The sequence below is a fragment of the Gymnoscopelus braueri genome (genome assembly GCF_963280865.1).
Source record: "Gymnoscopelus braueri genome assembly, chromosome: 22".
Taxonomy (NCBI): domain Eukaryota; kingdom Metazoa; phylum Chordata; class Actinopteri; order Myctophiformes; family Myctophidae; genus Gymnoscopelus; species Gymnoscopelus braueri.
The window spans coordinates 45,209,333-45,226,817 of NC_137624.1; the positions used below are offsets into that span (position 1 = coordinate 45,209,333).

The 17,485-nt window shown below is 44.6% G+C and overlaps 2 protein-coding genes across 2 annotated transcripts in view; both read left to right on the top strand.

Moving 5' to 3' along the window:
• ror2 (receptor tyrosine kinase-like orphan receptor 2) overlaps nucleotides 1–14,783 on the top strand; it is a 46,234-nt gene extending 31,451 nt beyond the window's left edge. Inside the window, exons 6-13 of the mRNA XM_080418657.1 lie at nucleotides 3,282–3,409; nucleotides 5,315–5,501; nucleotides 7,291–7,551; nucleotides 8,994–9,199; nucleotides 10,102–10,221; nucleotides 10,701–11,205; nucleotides 11,417–11,621; nucleotides 12,431–14,783. Of these exons, the coding sequence (XP_080274783.1) occupies nucleotides 3,282–3,409; nucleotides 5,315–5,501; nucleotides 7,291–7,551; nucleotides 8,994–9,199; nucleotides 10,102–10,221; nucleotides 10,701–11,205; nucleotides 11,417–11,621; nucleotides 12,431–13,175 (2,357 nt within the window). The 3' untranslated portion in view covers nucleotides 13,176–14,783. The remainder of the gene's footprint in view (nucleotides 1–3,281; nucleotides 3,410–5,314; nucleotides 5,502–7,290; nucleotides 7,552–8,993; nucleotides 9,200–10,101; nucleotides 10,222–10,700; nucleotides 11,206–11,416; nucleotides 11,622–12,430) is intronic.
• The window catches only part of LOC308077758 (BRCA1-associated protein-like), an 801,007-nt gene that overhangs the window by 726,284 nt on the left and 57,238 nt on the right, over nucleotides 1–17,485 (top strand). The gene's annotated exons all lie outside the window — the stretch shown is intronic.

The window sequence follows — 17,485 nt, forward strand, 5'->3', positions numbered from 1 at the left end:
AGCGTCAAAGATAAAAGTAACACAAGAAACCCCCCCCCCCCCTCCCGGACAGAAACGCCCGGATGATTCGTCATATTTAACACAGTTCTTATATGAGGCGATCTAAGATTCCCTTATGGGGATTTCAACACAACAACAAAAAACGCCACAACAACAGTGTCCTCTAGCGTCTAGCGCAGTGGTTCTCAAACTTTAACATTTCATGGTCTCCCCTTAACTCTGACTGTGTACAAATGGAACCAAATGGACCCTAACGGGTCCATTTGGTTCCATTTGTACACAGTCAGAGTTACAGACTTCTAAGGGTCAATTTAGACCCCCCTGAAGGAACCCACAGAGTCCCTGGAATCCACTTTGAGAACCACTGCTCTAGTGGCAGTGACGTCAGACTTCGGTGCTCTATATAAAAAAAACAGCCTGCATGGCAAAAGCTACAGGCTAGTGATGCACTTTAATTCGAGCTTTTATGGTTTCATATTTTTTTGGGGGGGGGGGTTTTTAGGTTGTTTTTCTTCCAATGGTTTTGTTATTTTGTAAATTCATGTGGTGTGCGTGTGCTGCGTGCTAAAATGTTTTGGTGTCATTTATTGGACTTATTTTGGGGGGGGGGGGGGGGGGGGCACAGCCTGAAAGGTTTGGGAACTCTGTCACGGTGCGAGGCAGAGAGGTGTAAGACCCAAAGCGTAGACAGTGAAGCGGAGACGGAACGATTCAGATGCAGGGGGGTTTATTAATTTAACAGGGAATATATACACAACACTAGGTAACTGACTGACAACATTAACAAACCAACACAGACTGAAAACAGAGGGCCATATAAATAGACAGGGACTAACTAGGCACAGGTGAGAACCAAGGACAATTAACACATGATTGGCTGGAACAGAACAAGACACAAATGAACTACAATGGACCCTTCGCTAAGCCCCACCCACTCCACTCTGTGACTGGTGGTGCGAAGTTAGTCACACCCAGGCCTGGCAGCGCCTGGCAATCTCTGCTTCTCACCCATTGACTTGCATGTTAAATGACGGCTTTTCCCCTTAAAAATAATCGATCATTTCAGCAGCAATAGCTTCAAAATCTCTTCTAAATCTAGTCAACAAGGCCTGCAGTAGGCTATGCACTGGACAAATGTGCATGACATTATTTCAATAAACTAAAAACACGGGAAATGTTAGAGGGAGTAATAGCCATGGATACACGACGGCCGTCTGTCTCGACCGTCATGGATGAATTTCAACCTGGTGTTTGCACTTTCTCCATTTATAGCCCGTACATCTACAGAAACGTTCATATTTCAAATATAAAGTGCTTATCCCATGGCCACGGATGTTACATTTATGTACGGGCTCTCAAAAGTACCCGTATCATCCGTATTGTTCAATAAAAAGCATTTTAATCTGATCGGTGGCCATTTTCTCCATATGCTTTCAACTAAGCGACCCTATCGGTTGGCAGGTGTATTGCACTCTGATACATTATAACTCTATGAGAAAATGGCCACCGATTGGATTAAAATGCTTTTTATTGAACAATACAGAATATACGGGTACTTTTGAGAGTCCCGTGCATCATTTTAACATCCGTGGCCATAGGGTAAGCAATTTATATTTGAAATCTGAACGTTTATATATATGTACGGACCGTAAATGGAGAAAGTGCAAACACCAGGTTGAAGTTGATCCATGACTGTAACAGGAGTTTTCATGTACCGCAGGGTAAGACTACAGTAGCAGTTAATAAATAGACGAACAAATGAATGAATATACTTTAACGTGCGGAATCCGAAACAGGCAGCGCTGTGATTCTGAATTTTGTTACGATTACGGTGATTAGTAGCCTATTATTGACACCACCTGGGCGAGTGAGTCGTGTCGTGTAACTTTCTGACGTTAAGCTGTGTAGTTCAACAACACAGCCATATTCAGCCTTGCAGTTTAAGTGCAGATTTCAGCTTGGGAAAAGCAGCCTCCAACGGGTTTGGGTACGTGGTTCATAGTCACCATTGCGTTATCGTGGTATTCCTATTCTTGCTATTATGTTGCAAATGATTGTGTGTGTGCGGGCGAAATAACATTGACAGCTATGGCAGGTGACGAAAGCTTGCCAGACCTATGCCAGGCTAACAACGGTTGCTAAGCTGGCATTGGACAATCGCTTTTGGGGTGGGGTTTAGCGAAGGGTCCATTGCAAAGACATACCGGTGAGACAAGAGAGGAAGCAACGACTAGGGCAGACAGGAAACACCACCACAACACTACATGATAAAGGTACCAGGAGAACATCAGGGCAAAAGGCAACAACAGAGTAACATAAATACAATTGGAACGATACGAAGAACGGCCTAAACAGGCCTAAAGGGTCCAATACCATGTAAGGGCTAAATTTTGAAGTCACAGTCCACGGCCCGAGGAGCGGACCGTGACAAACCCTTGATCTACACCCTGTAAAATGCTCAGCGTTCATCTTTATTCTGAGAGTGTACAAATGTCTGCATCGCATGGGGTTTGTTCAGTGGTGGAAAAAGTACTCAAATTCTTTACTTAAAGGGATACTTCACTCTCGGGCCGGGGACACATTTAAAAAAAATATTAAAAATAAATGAAAAAAGTTATGGAAAATTCATGGCCCCCTCACACATTAGTAGGACACTGCGTGTCGTGAGGGGGCCATGAATTTTCCATAACTTTTTTCATTTATTTTTAATATTTTTTTTAAATGTGTCCCCGGCCCGAGAGTGAAGTATCCCTTTAAGTAAAAGTACCAATACTGCAATATAAAAATACTCTGTTACAAGTAAAAGTCCAGAATAAAAAAATTACTTGAGTAAAAGTACAAAAGTATTGGCATCAAAATGTACTTAAAGTACCAAAAGTAAAAGTACTAAATATTTGAAAATAGCCGATCTACAAGCTCACAACGCGTCGCATCGCGACGCGTTGTGAGCTTGTAGATCTGCTATTTTCAAATAGCCTAGGTATAAAATATGGATAAAGTGGTTAATGTATGTTTCATTATATCATAGTTTATATCTGAAAAGTAACTAGTAACTAAAGTTTACAAATAATTGTAGTGGAGTAAAAGTACAATATTTGCCTCTGAGATGTAGTGGAGTAGAAGTAAAAGTATTGGAAATTGGAAATACTCAAGTAAAGTACAAATACCTCAAAATTGTAGTTAAGTACAGTACTTGAGTAAATGTACTTAGTTATTTTCCACCACTGGGTTTGTTTGATGTTCATCATAATCATGGCTCTATGTCTTCTCTTCCCCGTCAGCTGCTTTCACCATGATCGGGACGTCCACTCAGCTGTCGGACCAGTGCTCCACGTTCGCCATCCCGTCCTTCTGCCACTACGTGTTCCCGCTGTGCGAGGAGACTGCGCGCGGCCCGCGGAGACGCCAGGTGGGTGCACACACACCAGCATGTGATGATGATGATGTTCTGAACATCATTCAGAGGCTGAGTTCAGAGTTTGAATCAATGTGGAATTATGTGGGGGGCACAGGGGGGGCACGGTGGCGCAGTCGGTAGCACTGTCGCCTCACAGCTAGAAGGTCCTGGGTTCGATTCCCGCAGGGGACGCTGTGGGCGCTGGGGGCGTGTTCTCTCCTCCACGTCATCAGCGCCCATACCCTAGGTGGGGTTGGCGAAAGGGCCTACTCTGTGTGGAGTTTGCATGTTCTCCCCGTGTCTCCTAGGGTAGTTAATACCCTCACAAAAACATGCAGTAATCCTGGTCACTATACTGCCTCCCCCTGGCCAGCCGGGGCGCCTGATGGAGGGGAAGGGAACTGGTTGGAATAACGTGTTCCTTCCACGCGCTACGTCCAACCAGGGAAACTCTCCCCTGTCAGGTGACAAGAAGGTCAGTTGGCTCTCATGCATTGAAGGAGGCATGAGCTCGGCCCTGGCCTCCCTAAGTTGGCAGAGGAAAGGTAGTGCCCAGGATTACATAGACAATTGGCACTGGGTGTAAAAAATAGGGTTACAAAATCGTGGGATAAAAATTTAGTTAAAAAAAAAAAATATGTGGAATTATGTGCAGGATGTAATTTGCATAAGAATGTGAGGAGACTTCATTTAACTGGGATGGAAGAAAAATCCTCTCTTTTGCCAGCTAGTGATCACCCTCCCCTGTGCCAATGTTGGCACCCATGCCTATGGTTGCCTACCCCAGCTGTATGCTATCTGTATGTTCAAATGTTTTGTTGTGAAAAGAAATCATGACCGAAATAAATAAACTAACTATGTACGTAGATATTGAGGGTGTCACAATATATTGAAAATTTTCAAATTATTTTCAAACATTTGAAAAAAAAAAATCAAATGTTATTTTTTTTTCTGGTTAAAGTTACAGGAGTTTTTACTGTATGTTGTGTGATATGAAATGTGAGCTTATACCATAATCACAGAAATCATTAATCATGTCTTCCATCATAGTATACTGTAGGGCTTTTAGAGAGAAATCAGTCGCCTTCAGTCCAGCTGACGCTCGTTAATGTTACCCCGTCAAGGCCATTATGTTCCTGCATTGTCAACTGTATTTTAGAATATTCTATTCTAAGATAGCCTCAAAGTGACCCTCTCTGGTATTATAGATTTTTGGTTTGAGCCGTTGTTGGAAATAACTAGGCCACACTTGGGTTGGTAAAGTACTTAACCCATTAAGACCTGACGCCGATTCTACAAATGTCTTCTAAATACCAACAGTATTCCAAAAAAACGTATGTTTCTATATCAGTGGTGCTCAAACCTTTTCATGTCAAGGACCCCCAAAATTATATGTATTTGGCCGCCGACCCCCATCTCAAAATATGTTGTTCCAGGGACCCCCCAGAAGCAAAGATTTGAGTTAAAAATGTTCGCTTTAAAACAATATATATTCAAAGATTTGCAGAATTTTTCAAGATTTTTCAAAAATAGCAGATCTACAAGCTCGTAGCGCGGCACTCGGTGCCGCGCTACGAGCTTGCAGATCTGCTATTTTTGAATAGCCAAAGTGTAAAATGATCCTTTTTAGCTCAAATCAAAAAGTGACACAGATGCGTTCCAGGTCGTTTAATGGGTAAAAGTGCTTTATAAATAAAGCTCTTTAAAACTGAAGATGACGGCCAATGTTGATGATACTCCCAATATTGCGTATCCCGTCGTAAAAAAAGTGTGTATGGTGACACGCCTAGTATATTATTATGTAAAACATACATAGTTTACAGCCGTGAAGCTGTGATGATGTGACAGTGACAGGTGATTGTGATTCCTCCGATTGTGACCGTACCGGGTTGTGATGGCGGTGCTTCTCGTTCTCAGCTGTGTCGGGACGAGTGCGAGGCCCTGGAGAACGACCTGTGCCTGTCGGAGTACACCATCGCCCGCTCCAACCCCATGATCCTCATGCAGCTGGACCTGCCACGCTGCCCCCTGCTGCCACACCCCGGAACGCGCGACGCCGCCAACTGCATGCGGATAGGAATACCCATGGACAAGCTGGACCCTTGTAGGTCCCCCCCCCCCACACACACACACACACACACACAAATATTTTGAAAATAGCAGATCTACAAGCTCACAATAGGTCGCATCGCAGCGCATTGTGAGCTTGTAGATCTGCTATTTTCAAATGGTCTAAATGTATATAGGGCTGAAGTAGTTAATGTATGTTTTTTAATAATATTCAAAATCTACAAAGTAACTAGTAACTAAAGTATTCAAGTAACTGTTAGTGGTACAATATTTGCCTCTGATGTAGTGGAGTAGAAGAAAAAGTACTGAAAATTGCAACTGAAATACCTCAAAATTGTTCTTAACACATTCGTGGCCAGAGTGTTATTAAAACAGTGTACGTCTAGTGCCAGCGATCTTACCGTTTGTAACGCTGCGCTGTTTAGAGCTGTAGACTCCACCACGAGCACCCGGATGTAAACAATGGATGCGTGTACGGCGGTGGATGGTCCAGGCTAACGCCTGGAGCAATAACATCTCTCACGCGAGCCGCCGTTGCGGAGTGATCGCGCACCGAAAATGGCTCGTTTTCACCACTGTAAAAAGTTAAGGAGATACGGAGGGTTTTTTTTATCAAGGAGAGAGAATGGGAGTGGACGGAAGGGAGTTTTTTTGGCACGGTGATCCATCTGTCCCTTCCATTTAACACATTCCATGCCAGACGTTAATCTCATAATGTACTCACCAGTGCCAACGTGTTATTGTTGTTTTTTAGTTTTTTTCACGTCGCCATAGACCTTGTTAAAATCCTTAAGATCGAGCTGTGCACTGTTTGTAAACGTCGCGGACATCTCCCTGCTTCTACCAGTGAAGACCACGTGTCAAACGGGGCATCCGTGTTGTAGTTAGAACGGTTTACGTTAAACAGTGATATGCGAGGAGAAAAAACTACAAGGAGAAAATGGAGTTTCAGTTTCGTCATTAGAACGGGGGGCGACGGGATCGGCAAAACCGGATCCAAAATAGTTCCGTTTCCGGTGGTGCTACCGGAAACGGAAGTGGATCAAAAATTTCAGAAAGTGCACTTTTTAAGAACCACCGGTTCGCGTAGATTTGCATAGATTGCATAGATTGGCACGTGGAGGCTTTAAATAGGTTCGCGTAGATCTACGCGATTGGCAGTCAATGTGTTAAGAGGCACCGTGGGTGATTCCAAAGTTGCGCTAGCCCACCCCCACCCCCCCCCCCCCCCCCCCCCCCCCCCCATTGTGGAAAAAAAAATTTAAAACACGAGATTTCCTGTGTTCGGCACTCAACCGCTACTCTTTTAAAACACGAGAAATCCCGGTTTTGGCACCCAATGTGTTAAAGGACGACTTCACCCATTTTCAACCTATCCTCATATGATAGGTCCTCACTAATGCTCATGATAACATGGTACCATTTTTTTTCTACTCGGCATGTGTCTCATAGGAGGGCTGTGGACAGTCCAGAAACCCGTCTACCGGTGACATCATCGTAAAATTATTTAGATTTGTATTAACTCGAGAACAATGGCTTCTATTATAGCATGCTAACTTTCCAGGAATAGAAAGCCTGCAGTTTCTATTAGCTTGGATTTCCCATCGATGATGTCACTGGTAGACGGGTTTCTGAACTGTCCACAGCCCTCCTCTGAGACACAGCCAGAGTAGAACAGAAATGGTGCCATATTATCACCAACATTAGTGAGGAGCAATTATATGAAGATAGGTTGAAAATGGGTGAAGTGGTCCTTTAAGTACAGTACTTGAGTAAATGTACTTAGTTACTGTCCACCATTGACAATACCTGTGGTTTTACAGTCTCCAGGTCCTCAGACCACAGCTGCTACAACGGCAGCGGCGCAGACTACCACGGCACCACGGGCGTCACCCGCTCGGGCTACACGTGCCAGCCCTGGATGTCCCAGTACCCCCACAGCCACCACCTGACCCCCGCCGAGTACCCCGAGCTGCGGGGCGGACACAACTTCTGCCGCAACCCGGGGGGCCAGATGGAAGGACCCTGGTGCTTCACCCTGGACGCCCAGGTCAGGGTGGACCTGTGTGACATCCACCCCTGCAGTGAGTACTGTTACTTAAGAACACATTAACACATTGAATGCCAGTCGCGTAGATCTACGCGAACCTATTTAAAGCCGCAGCGTGCCAGTCGCGTAGATCTACGCGAACCGCCGATTCCCATTGAAAGTGCCCAAGGTGCACTTTCCGAATTTTTTTGATCCATTTCCGTTTCCGGTTTCCGGTCGGAAACAGAATTATTCGGGTTCCGGTTTTTTCGATCGTATCCGCTTCCTGTCTGGGATCCTGTTTAAAACTCGATTTTCTCGGTTGTTGTTTTTCTCCTCGCTGATCACTGTTTAGCGTTGATCCACTGTATCTTCAAGATGGCGGCTCGCATTTGGAAACTATTTTCGCTGGCCGTTTCTCACAGATCCGCTGTGTGTTTAGAACCAAATGAACGCGCACTTTTAACTTATTTAGCGAGGTCTGTGGCGACATGAAAAAAACAAAAAAACAACAATAAAACGCTGGCACTGGTGAGTACATTATGAGATTAAACTCTGGCATGGAATGTGTTAAGAGGTACTTTTACTTTGAGCTTGAGCGTATAGGAGCCATATTATGTGACTTTATATGCCAATACGTCTCCTGTTTGTATTATTGACGTAAGGTGTGTGTGTGTGTGTGTGTATGTGTGTGTGTGTGTGTGTGTGTGTGTGTGTGTGTGTGTGTGTGTGTGTGTGTGTGTGTGTGTGTGTGTGTGTGTGTGTGTGTGTGTGTGTGTGCGTGTGTGTGTGTGCGTGTCACACTGTGTTTAACTTCCATGTTTAGCTCCTCACAGCCTTTTGAACAGCTTTCTTTTCTTTATTAGCATGTATGAAAACAGGGCAAATCAACTGGGGCTTAAAGGGATAGTACACAGAAAAAAATATATATTTTTTCTATTGATTAGTCACCCCATGGAGACTTGAATTCATGGATATTTTTTAGTTTTTGCCAATAACCAATAGCCAACATTTTAATGACCGGCAGCGGTTCCATATCCATGAATTCAAGTCTCCATTGGGGTAGACTGAAAGAACGAGCCCAATCGATGGTCTCGAAGGGCGGATCCAAACCCAGCCGCCCGGATTCGTGCGGCGCTTCCTATTGCTTCACCAATGTATGTCCCCGCCTCCCCCCCCCCCCCCCCCCGGCCTGTGCACGGAGCACGCTGACGTCACCAAATTTAGAGTGACGCCCCTCTGCACTCTGATTGGTTAGGAGATAACAAGGTCCTAAGACCACCGTTCCTGCATGGTTCGCCCAGCCTTTTTTTTCTTTTGTAACAAAAAAAAAGGCATGGGTTTCCGAGGCTACCATTGGGGTGACTAAATCGATAGGAAAAAAAGTCATTTTGGGGGCGAACTATCCCTTTAATTGTTTCCATTGTGGTCCTACAGTATATACTCAATTCGTCGTACAAGACATTCAATACGAAGCGTGTCTCTTTGACTCCGCAGGGCCTCCAGACAACATCAGGAGGGAGATCCTGTACATCCTGGTGCCCAGCATCGCCATCCCGCTGGTGATCGCGTGTCTCTTCTTCATGGTCTACATGTGTCGCAACAAGCAGAAGGAGTCCAGCGACAGCCCTCGCCGCCAGCTCACCGGCTCCCCCGTCAGCCAGGACATGGAACTGCCCTTCCTCAACCAGCAGAAGCATCCGGTACGGCCTTTTCTTTCTCTTATTACATTTCAAGGGCCCCGCCCCCCCCCCCCCCAGTGTCGTTATGCATTAAAGAAGCAAAATGGACACGGAATAGCTGATCTAGAAGCTCACGCTGCATCGCGATGGGACGTGGTGTGTGTAGCTTGTAGATCAGCTATTTTATGAAGTAATTTGGCACTCGGAAAATCTTGGAATCTTTAAGATTTTGAAAAATCATGAGAGATTTGAAAGAATCTTGATGATCTTCGATTTTTTTCTTTTTAAAGATTTTTTTTAAAATATATATATTGTGGAAAAATCTTGGAAATGTTGGCCTGTAATGACACGCCCCAAAATAGGGACTCTATGTTAAAAGTGGTTAACCCATTAAGACCTGGAACGCATCTGTGTCACTTTATATTTCTTTGGCCATTCAAAAATAGCAGATCTACAAGCTCATAGCGCGGCACCGAGTGCCGCGCTATGAGCTTATAGATCTGCTATTTTTGAAAAATCTTGAAAAAAATGTTTGGATTTTTTTTTTTGGGCGGTGTAGCCGCCCCTATAAGTGGTGTTGGGACACCTCATTAGTATTAGTTTCCTGCACTGTGATTGGCCCACTTGGCCCACTTTCCTGTACTGTGATTGGCTGACTCTATTGGCTGACTCTATTCAGCACTGTGATTGGCTAGCGAGACACATGATGACATTAATAACCTATAAATAGGATTATGCACTTCCAAAAATCATTTTTTTTAAAAGTGAGCTTCCATCACTATGATGACCACTGTGATGACCACACCGCCCACTTCACACTGGGTGTGATTTTTTAAACTGTTTTTAAACATTTTAAAGAATGGCCTAAAGAGTGAAACTACTACTAGTCAGTGGTTGATAGACCTCTTCATGTGTGTGTCCAGGCCAAGCTGAGGGAGATCGGTCTGGCCGCCGTGCGTTTCATGGAGGAGCTCGGCGAGGACCGCTTCGGCAAGATCTACAAAGCTCACCTGTACGGGACGGTGCCCGGCGAGCAGGCCCAGGCAAGCACATTACAATTCAGCATTTATTTTACATTTGTTTTTGTTTTTTATGTCATTTTTTTGTTTTTCTTTGCTAGTTTATCTGAAAATGTTTTGTGCCAGAGACCCTCAGAAGAGGACATTTGTGTTAAAAATGCCAAATTATTCAAGATTCTTTTTAAAACAATAAAAAATAGCAGATGTACGAGCTTGTAGATCTGCTGTTTTTGAATAGCCAAGGTATTAAGCGTGGACAAAGTGGTTAAAATGATAGTGATGCTGTATTAACCATTTTGCTGGGGACCCCTCGGGAACCCCTTCCAGGACCCCTGGGGGTCCCCGGACCCCACTTTGAGAACCACTGAGTTAGACGTTTCAAATATAGCGTAAATAGACGACCTACAAAGCTGCTATTTTCACTATTATTGATATTTTTGTGAAAAGTTCTGGGACAAAAATGGTAACTGTTTGTGGGTGAAATGTCAAAATGTCTGATCCAGGTGGTGGCGGTGAAGACGCTGAAAGACAAGGACGACGGCGGCGCTCTGCTGGAAGAGTTCCGGCGCGAGGCGGCGGCTCGATCCCGCCTCCAGCACGCCAACGTGGTCTACCTGCTGGGCGTGGTCACCAAGGAGCAGCCAATCAGCATGCTCTTCAGCTACTCGCCGCTGGGCGACCTGCACGAGTTCCTGGTGACGCGCTCGCCGCACTCGGACGTGGGCGGCGGCGGCGGCTCGGACGACGGCCGCACGGTCCGGTCCACGCTGGAGCAGGCCGACTTCCTGCTGATCGTCACGCAGATCGCGGCCGGCATGGAGTTCCTGTCCACGCACAACGTGGTCCACAAGGACCTGGCCGCGCGCAACGTCCTGGTCTACGACAAGCTCTGCGTCAAGATCCTGGACCTGGGCCTGGTCCGAGACGTCTACTCGGCCGACTACTGCAACATCATGGGCGCCAGTCCCTTCCCCATCCGCTGGATGGCGCCGGAGGCCATCGCCTACGGTACGGTTTAGAGCTGTGAATTAAAGTGGCACTATGTAACTTATTTTTTATGAATAAAATGTAAATTTTATCCACTCTGTATGGTAGAGTATGTTAATACAATATAACGTATACACTCTGTATGGTAGAGTATGTTAATACAATATAACTTATGACGATTATTTGATTAAACTGTAGATCACTGTATTAATTGATTGATCATGTCGTATAGGTAAGTTCTCCACGGACTCAGACGTGTGGTCGTACGGCGTGGTGATGTGGGAGGTGTTCAGCTACGGTCTGCAGCCGTACTGCGGCTGCTCCAACCAGGACGTGATGGAGATGGTGCGCGCTCACCAGCTGCTGGCCTGCCCCGACGACTGTCCCGCCTGGACCTACACCCTCATGCTGGAGTGCTGGAACGAGTTCCCCGCCAGGTTAGCAGCGTCACGCATGTTTCACTTTCATTAACCTAACCCACCAGGTTAGCAGCGTTAGCAGGTTTTACTCTCATTAACCTAACCCGCCAGGTTAGCAGCGTTAGCATGTTTTACTCTCATTAACCTAACCTGCCAGGTTAGCAGCGTTAGCATGTTTTACTCTCATTAACCTAACCCACCAGGTTAGCAGCGTTAGCATGTTTTACTCTCATTAACCTAACCCACCAGGTTAGCAGCGTTAGCATGTTTTATTCTCATTAACCTAGCCCACCAGGTTAGCAGCATTAGCATGTTTTACTCTCATTAACCTAACCCACCAGGTTAGCAGCGTTAGCATGTTTTACTTTCATTAGCCTAACCCGCCAGGTTAGCAGTGTTAGCATGTTTTACTCTCATTAACCATATCCCACCAGGTTAGCAGCGTTAGGATAGGATTTCAGGTTTGGATACGTTTAGTAATCAGGGAGTTAGTTTTAAGGGACCCTAACGCATGGGGAGTCAGTATTAAGGGAACATAAGGCAGTAGGGAGTTACTAATAAGGGAACATAAGGCAGTAGGGAGTTACTATTAAGGGAACATAAGGCAGTAGGGAGTTACTAATAAGGGAACATAAGGCAGTAGGGAGTTACTAATAAGGGAACATAAGGCAGTAGGGAGTTACTAATAAGGGAACATAATGCAGTAAAGTCAGTAATAAGGGAGAAAAATAAATCCATCAAAGGCACCGTTTACTTCACATGTGTGATGTATTTATTGAAGTTTTGGTTGGTTTTATCTAACTGTATTACCCCTGCTTCCCCACCAGGAGGCCGGGCTTCAAGGACATCCACGCGCGGCTGCGCGCCTGGGAGAGCCTCAGCAACTACACCACGGGCTCGGCCCAGAGCTCCGGCACCAGCCACACCACGCAGACCAGCTCGCTGAGCACCAGCCCCGTCAGCAACGTCAGCAGCATCACCGCCGGGGGCGGGGGGGCCAACGGCGGCTCGCGCTACGCCAGCCCCAAGAAGTGCAGCGTGCCGTTCCCCCAGGCCCAGTTCATGCAGATGAAGGGCCCCCCCATGCACCGGCCCATGGGGCCCCCCCAGCTCTACATCCCCGTCAACGGGTACCAGCCCATGCCCGCCTACCCCTACATGCAGAACCTGTACTCCATGCAGATGCCCATGCCCATGCCCCACCAGCAGATGTCCCACCAGCCCGCGGCCCACCACCACCACCAGCGGGTATCCCACCACCCTCAGATGGCGGCCAACAAGGCGGGCTCGCACCACAGCGGCAGCCACAGCGGCTCCACCTCCACGGGCTACGTGACCACGGGGCCGTCCAACGCGGCGGAGCGCGCCGTCCTGCTCGACGACGACCGCAAGGAGGCCGACGTCAACGACGTCAGCGGCGCGGGCTTGGGCGACGAGGCGGCGGCGATGTCCCACAAAGGGCTGGAGCCCAGCGAGGACTTATCGCTGCCCGAGACGGAACTGCTGGGCGACGGCGAGCCGCAACAGACTGGCGTTCAGGAGGAGGAGACGTCCTGCACGTCGGAGGCATAGAGGCTTAGTTTTGTACTTCGTCGCGTTGACAATGTTGCGCAACCGGAAATAGCCGATCGACGAGGCCACGCGTCGCCTCGCGGAATGCGACGGGTTGTGCGCTCGTCGATGTGCTGTTTGCTGAGTGATGCCCGAAGTATGACGAAGTATAATTCTGGCTTTTTTGAGCGTTTTGTTTGGCCGACAAATGGAACAGAGGGGGAACAAAAGCCTAAATGTGACGTGAGCTCCGCTCGCTTGGGGACAAACGAGGAGAAAGGCAGTGAAGGGAACGCTTTGCAACTGAACGGTTTACCGTAGCTCTGGCTGATGCTTTGGACAGCAAAGGACGTCGAAAAAAAAACCCAAAAACTTTAGACCCTCGTGTCGAAACGTACGAAAAAAAAGGTACCCTTACAACTCCTTAGAAAAGGCCAAAGAGGAAGCAACATGTTGTTTTGGTTTGAATGAACGATGTTGCAAAGCCAAGACAATAACAATTTCTACTCTTACTGTTCATCAGACATTTTTCTCTCTTGCCAGGATTCCTTAAACACAAGTTGCCTCCATATCAGAAGGACAGAACATTACAGATTATTGTTACTGCGGTTTTATGGAAGATGGAGTTGGAGTCTAACAGCAGTCAGGTCCAAATGAAACGAGACACGTTGTAGAATGTATGATGATTATAACCTGGATACGATTTAGCAACGTATTTATTTAATGACTATGGAAGTGATAACTGAAGTTATGTTGTTCACAGACAGACAGACAGACAGACAGACAGACAGACAGACAGACAGACAGACAGACAGACAGACAGACAGACAGACAGACAGACAGAATTTATATATTATTTTAAATTGGAGTGCCACTTTTTTAAGAAGTGGAATATTTTAATGAATAATACTTAACGGCAGTGATTCTCAACCTTTTGTCATTTCAAGGACCCCAGTTTGATATGCATTAATTAGTTAATAATGATATGCATTAATTAGTTAATAATGATATGCATTTATTAGTTAATAATGATATGCCTTAATTAGTTAATAATGATATGCATTAATTAGTTAATAATGATATGCATTAATTAGTTAATAATGAGATGCATTAATTAGGCCACAGGCCCTCATTTGACTTGATACCTCAGTGTTAAATCAACTCTCAAAGGTACAGACATATAAGCATATATAAGTTTGAAAGGTGGTGTAAGTGTTTGTGTTAAAATAAGCGTTAAATAGCTCTACATTCCCATTGTATTCAGAGTGTTTGTTCAGTAACAGGGGTCTCCACGTCTCTCTGGCTTTTTGGTAGATAACAGGGGAAAAAAAAGTTCCGGTAAGGATGCCGCAGGTTGAACAAGTGAAAGTGGACCTGATGGAACACTATAAAAGTGAAGCTGATAATGGGTTCTCTAATCCTGATTGGATGAAATTGGGACAACCAACCTGAACATGTTCTGTTTATTAAAGAGCTGCAGAGACAGGGAGACTCCTGTTACTGAACACAACACTATGTTGTTGTTTTTTATGTTTTTATGATCTGTTTTATACTGTATGACAAAGTGCCAAACGTCAAATTTCCATTTCATGTCAAATGTAATGGATAATAAAGTTTTCTTTATCGTTATAGCAGTGTTTCTCAAATGGCTGAACGAGAAAAGTGTAAAAAGGAAGAATTAGTTTGACTGTTATGTTTCATGATAACGCAGTGACAAACGTTGTTTTTTGTCAACAGCTGTACGACTGCTATTGAATAGAAAAAGCAATACTTATTTCCACATTACTAGAGTATTGATACCAAAAGACACACATCTGTGTCATTTTAAGATTTCTTTGGCTATTCAAAAATAGCAGATATACAAGCTCATAGTGCAGCACTGAGTGCCGCGCTATGAGCTTGTAGATCTGCTATTTTTTTTTTTAAATGAATTGTGAAAATGTGTGCAAATCTTTGAATATATATATATATATATAAATTTTTGGAACAAAATATTTTTAGATGGGGGGGGGGGGGGGGGGTCAGCGGACAAATACATTTTGGGGGTCCTTGGTTTGAGAACCACTGATATTATAGCAACATACGTATAGAAAAAAAGAAGACATTTGTAGAATCCCCAGAAGCAAAGATTTTAGTTAAAAATTGACGCTTTAAATAAAACATATATTCAAAGATTTGGACAAATGTTCACGATTTTTCAAGACAAATAGCAGATCTACAAGCATGACTACTATCAGCATAATAGGGCTTTAACTTTTGTTTTAACCAAAACAGTGTCACTTACACTACCTTTAATATTCATGGTTTCGACAGAGATTCCAGGACACCAAAGACTGTTCAGTGTTATGCTTCATTTATACTTCGCCGTGCGATGGTGTCACGTGGTGACAACATATCAGATCTTCAAGCTCACAACGTGTCGCGGATAGTGTGTAAAATAAACAAAAAACATGAATTAACATGAATTAGCAAGTAAGTCTATGAAGCTATCTATGAAATGTACCGGGGGGGTCCCTGCTTCATCTCTCTCTCAGCTAAGGGGTCCTTGGCCTGAAGAACGTTGAAGACCCCTACTAAACTAAGATAGTTGTTGAATACTAATGGACTTCAAGAGAATCATCAAAACGCATGAGTGAGGGGGGAGGGGAATACCAAAACGCTCGCCCCCCAAAACACATTCGCGCCGGGCGCAAATCCGGCGACCTCGGAAAGGACTTAACCTCAGTAAAACTATGCCTAACCCCTAAACTTATTTCTAACCCTATCCTCAGTAAAACAAACGCAAGAATACAAGAATTGCCCGAGCGAGCGGTCGGTTGGCGGAAAATAATGGGGGCGAGCGTGTTTTGGGGCGAGCCTTCCGGTTACCTGGGGAGGGTACTGTCAGCGTAAAACACAACATAGTTGGAAACCAACTGCCAAAACAGTCATAATATTACAGTTTTTTAACCCAAGTAACTTTGAGTTACTACGTTAACAATGAACGTGATTTGTTTTTAGACAGAGAGAGACTATATGAAGACTATAATTTATTTTACATATAATAGGAGGTTGTCACATACGGGGGGGGGGGGGCGGAATAACAGATCTACAAGCTATCAACACGTTGCGATCTTTTAAAGCACGTGCGCCCTCTCGCAAAATTATGACGGAATAGTTGGGGTACCAAAAGTATTCATATAGTAAAATATCTTGTATTGTAACGAGTTCCTCTTGATAACAAGTGATCAGCTTTCCCCACAATAACAGAACACAGAGAAGACACAAGCATAGAGCCCTGCGGGACTCCGGTCAACCATACATGGGGTCTAAGTGGTTAAAATAAGTAATAAATAACTCAGTCACGTATTACTCTGCCTGAGTCACTCGCCCAACACTGCCTAAATAAATACCATAGAATGTTCAGGGAAAAGGACCTATGCAGCAATGTCTCCTCCACTATAGCGTTAGACCGCTTTGTATTTAAACTATTACTTTTGATACTGTCGTTGTTTGTACCATTTTGTAATTTATATAATAAGGACACTTTTATTTTGTATTTTTCATGTGCTGAATATTATTAAGCCTGGTGATATTACAATGCTTTTTTGTAAGCAGTTATAATAATATGCTAATCAGTATAATGTGTTCTACCATAGAGTATTGAATAAAGTCCTAATGAAGACACACGGCCATGATCTTTTTAAGTTGTTGTGATGTGTAATTATTTACCCAACGCATCTGTGTCACTTTAGATTTCTTTGGCTATTCAAAAATAGCGGATCTACAAGCTCATAGCGCGGTGCCGCGCTATGAGCTTGTAGATCTGCTATTTTTTTTTTATCTTGAAAAAACTTTTTTTCCAAATACTGTTAGGATTTAGATTTTTTTAAAGAATGGCCTCAGGTCTTAATGGGTTAAGCAGTAAAACCCATATATAGGCCTATACTTCATTAACTGAGTCCCCCAGGCCTCTTGTGATGGCCACAACAGCAGCCACACATTAAAGGGATAGTTCACCCCCAAAATGACCCCCCTATGTATCAGTCACTCCATGGAGACTTGAATTCATGGATATGTTTTAATTTTTGTCTCATTCCTAAGACAATAATTTGATGACCGGCAGCGGTTCCGGTAGGAGACACAAAGAGTCTCCTTTGTGTCTCCTACCGGAACCGCTGCCTACCAGAACCGCTGGTCATCAAATTATTGTCTTAGGAATGAGACAAAAATTAAAACATATCCATGAATTCAAGTCTCCATGGGGTGACTAATCCATAGGAAAAAAGTATATTTGGGGGTGTACTATACCTTTAAGGCAGCAAAACATGGTGGAAACTTTACTTATCTGT